The sequence below is a fragment of the Alligator sinensis genome, unplaced genomic scaffold, assembly GCF_000455745.1.
Source record: "Alligator sinensis unplaced genomic scaffold, ASM45574v1 scaffold434_1, whole genome shotgun sequence".
NCBI lineage: Eukaryota > Metazoa > Chordata > Crocodylia > Alligatoridae > Alligator > Alligator sinensis.
Genome location: NW_005841994.1, coordinates 368,356 through 370,824, shown reverse-complemented (window position 1 = coordinate 370,824; position 2,469 = coordinate 368,356). Strand labels below are relative to the sequence as shown.

Sequence of the window (2,469 nt, the reverse complement as noted above, 5' to 3'; positions counted from 1 at the left end):
AAGAGCTGAAATTATAGGCTTTCTGGAAAAAACGTGCTTATAGACTTTAAAGAGTCAGAAAACGAATTTCAGAAGAATAGCAATTTGGTGAAAGAGTGGGAGCTGGTAGTTCTGTTGCTTGGAAACAAAAAAACAAGACATATAAGGCAGCAAATGGAGAAAAATACAAAGCAGCAATAGAAGTTCAAGTTAAGAAAGGCCTTGAATAAAGAAAAAATTGAGGCAGAGGGCCAAGGAGAACCAAAAGTGACTTGAAAAGTCAGAAATGACCAAAGTAAGAGCCAGGCTCAAGACATCACCCTGTCTTCAGTGTGCTTTCTTGTACTTGGATACTTCAGCATATAGGATGTAATTTCCAAAGTGTTGAGAGAGGTATAGTTAAAGCCTACTCAGCTGTGAACAGATAGACACAATGTGACCAATCAAGATGAACCTGTGTATTTACTCTGGTTTTCATGCATTTTTTAGTTTAGCATCCAGACCTCCCTGATGCACTGTTGGTACAAATTACACACCAGACCCTCGTCCATTCTGTAGGAATTCTATCAGCAAACTCTGGTACTTCCACATTCAAAGTTGCTCTGAGGCAGCAGAAACCACTCTTTTGTCAGCAGAGTAACTCCTCTACTCCAAGTAAACTGCTCCTCCCTCACCGCTGGGAGAAAGCAGCCAGCAGAAGGCATGTATGGACATCCCCATGCTTTCTGTCAGTTGCCATGGTTCCTTGAGCAGCTGCGCTTTTCAATGGTGCACATTACTGCTTGCTGGCACAGCCAAGGAAGCAGAATCACACACTGCTGCCTGAAGTTAAGCAGGTGTGCATGTGCTCTGGCACTGTTCCTCTGCCAGTAGAAGCCCCCAGTATAGACAAGAGCTATTAGAATCTACGAAAGCAAAAACGGCCTTCTACTTTCTGTACAATTCACGTACCTCATCCATGCCAGAGGCAGTGAAGAAGATGCCAATCTCCTCTGCGTATTTCTTCAACTCCCTGTATTGGTCATGACTGAACTCCAGGTGGCGCTTGTGCTCTCCATAGGTCTTTCCCCATGAGTGTTTGGAGGTGTACGGCCTCTCCAAGGCTTTCTTGTTAAATTTGTGCTCCAACTCACTTTTCTGAAATTTAGCACAATCAGCTCCGCACTCCTGCAAGACATATCGCCTCCAATTTAGTATCTGCATAAGACGATTACCACTGAATCAACAGTTGCCATGGACTGCTAAATACAAATACTCAGTGTCAATAAACCTCCTTCTCATTTTGAGATGTGTTTCACATACTTTGAGAGCATCTTTCTATTTTTGACAAAATTAATGTAATGAATAGACTCAGGGTGTCCATATATGTTGTCAGCTGATCAAATAAGTTATTTCAGTCCCGAATGCTAGCTTTCACATAAAAACCACAGATCTGCTAGGAACAATTTCTGGCAGAGCAAGTGGGCGAAGTTAGTGAAGCTGCCTGCCTAAAAACACATATTCCTAAAAGTGGTTAGGAATATGTGTTTAGGAAAACACATTCCTAAAAGGACCTTCCCCAGGATACAAGTCACTGGTGCAGAGCACATGGCTCTGTTCCTTTCTCAAGTCCACGGTGATACAAGGCTATCACGCTATGGTGCAGCTTTGCAAGCTAGAAGCAGGGTCTGCCCAGGTTTCTCGCCTGCTTTCGAGCCCCTCAGTTCCTAAGGCTCTGAGGAAACACTGCGGGGGCTGAGCCCTGATGAGCCAAAAAAGAAAAAACTAGACTAAGTCAGCACTGATGCACTCTGCATCTGGCAAGGAGGAGGGGGAAAGCAGTGGCGATGTGTAGGGGGTGCATGTGCACCCCCTGACAGCCGGTGTTCCCTGCTTAGGCAACGGGCAGAGGGGAGGGCTGGTGCTCACCCTGAGAGTGCCAGTCAGGGAGTGGGGGCACCAAGAGAAGCCCTGCTGGCACTTCTGGATCGGCCGCAGGGGACCCCTACTGGTCCCTGACTGGTTGCTGGGGGGGGCCACCAGTCCCCTTACTCGAGAGACACTGGTCGCCCACAGAGAGAAGGAAGACTGGAGGAGAGCAGCTCCCCCTGAGGCAGGAGGTGTGGGGGGCCCTGACTGGGTGGGAGGTGGGGAAGGAAACCCCACCGCTTGCATTCCTGGGCCACCCAAAGTTTAAAACCAAGAGCCTGCCAGCGGCAGCAGCATTTCTATTCAGGGGAGTCCCTTGACTTCATGGCCGCACAGGTGTTAAGGCCCCTCGGTCCTTCCCAACGCCCTGCAATGCTGCCTTCTGCGCAGCGGCCGCCCCTTCCTGCTCCTGGACTCACAGCTCCTCTCTCGGGCGGGTTTCAGCTCTAGCTGGAAACACGAACGGGGGTGGAAAGCAGGCCAGGCGGCGCTGCGCGGACGGAGCCCAGGGCTGGGGGCCCGCGCCGCCCACCTCTTTCCACGCGCGAGACGGGATGCAGCGCCCACCCACCGCGCCTGCGC

General features: G+C 50.0%; 1 protein-coding gene across 1 annotated transcript in view; it reads right to left on the bottom strand.

Moving 5' to 3' along the window:
* The window catches only part of NANS (N-acetylneuraminate synthase), an 11,586-nt gene extending 10,404 nt beyond the window's left edge, over positions 1–1,182 (bottom strand). The window contains exon 1 of the mRNA XM_025201414.1: positions 931–1,182. Within this exon, the coding sequence (XP_025057199.1) occupies positions 931–1,182 (252 nt within the window). The remainder of the gene's footprint in view (positions 1–930) is intronic.
* Between the last annotated feature and the right edge of the window lie 1,287 nt (positions 1,183–2,469).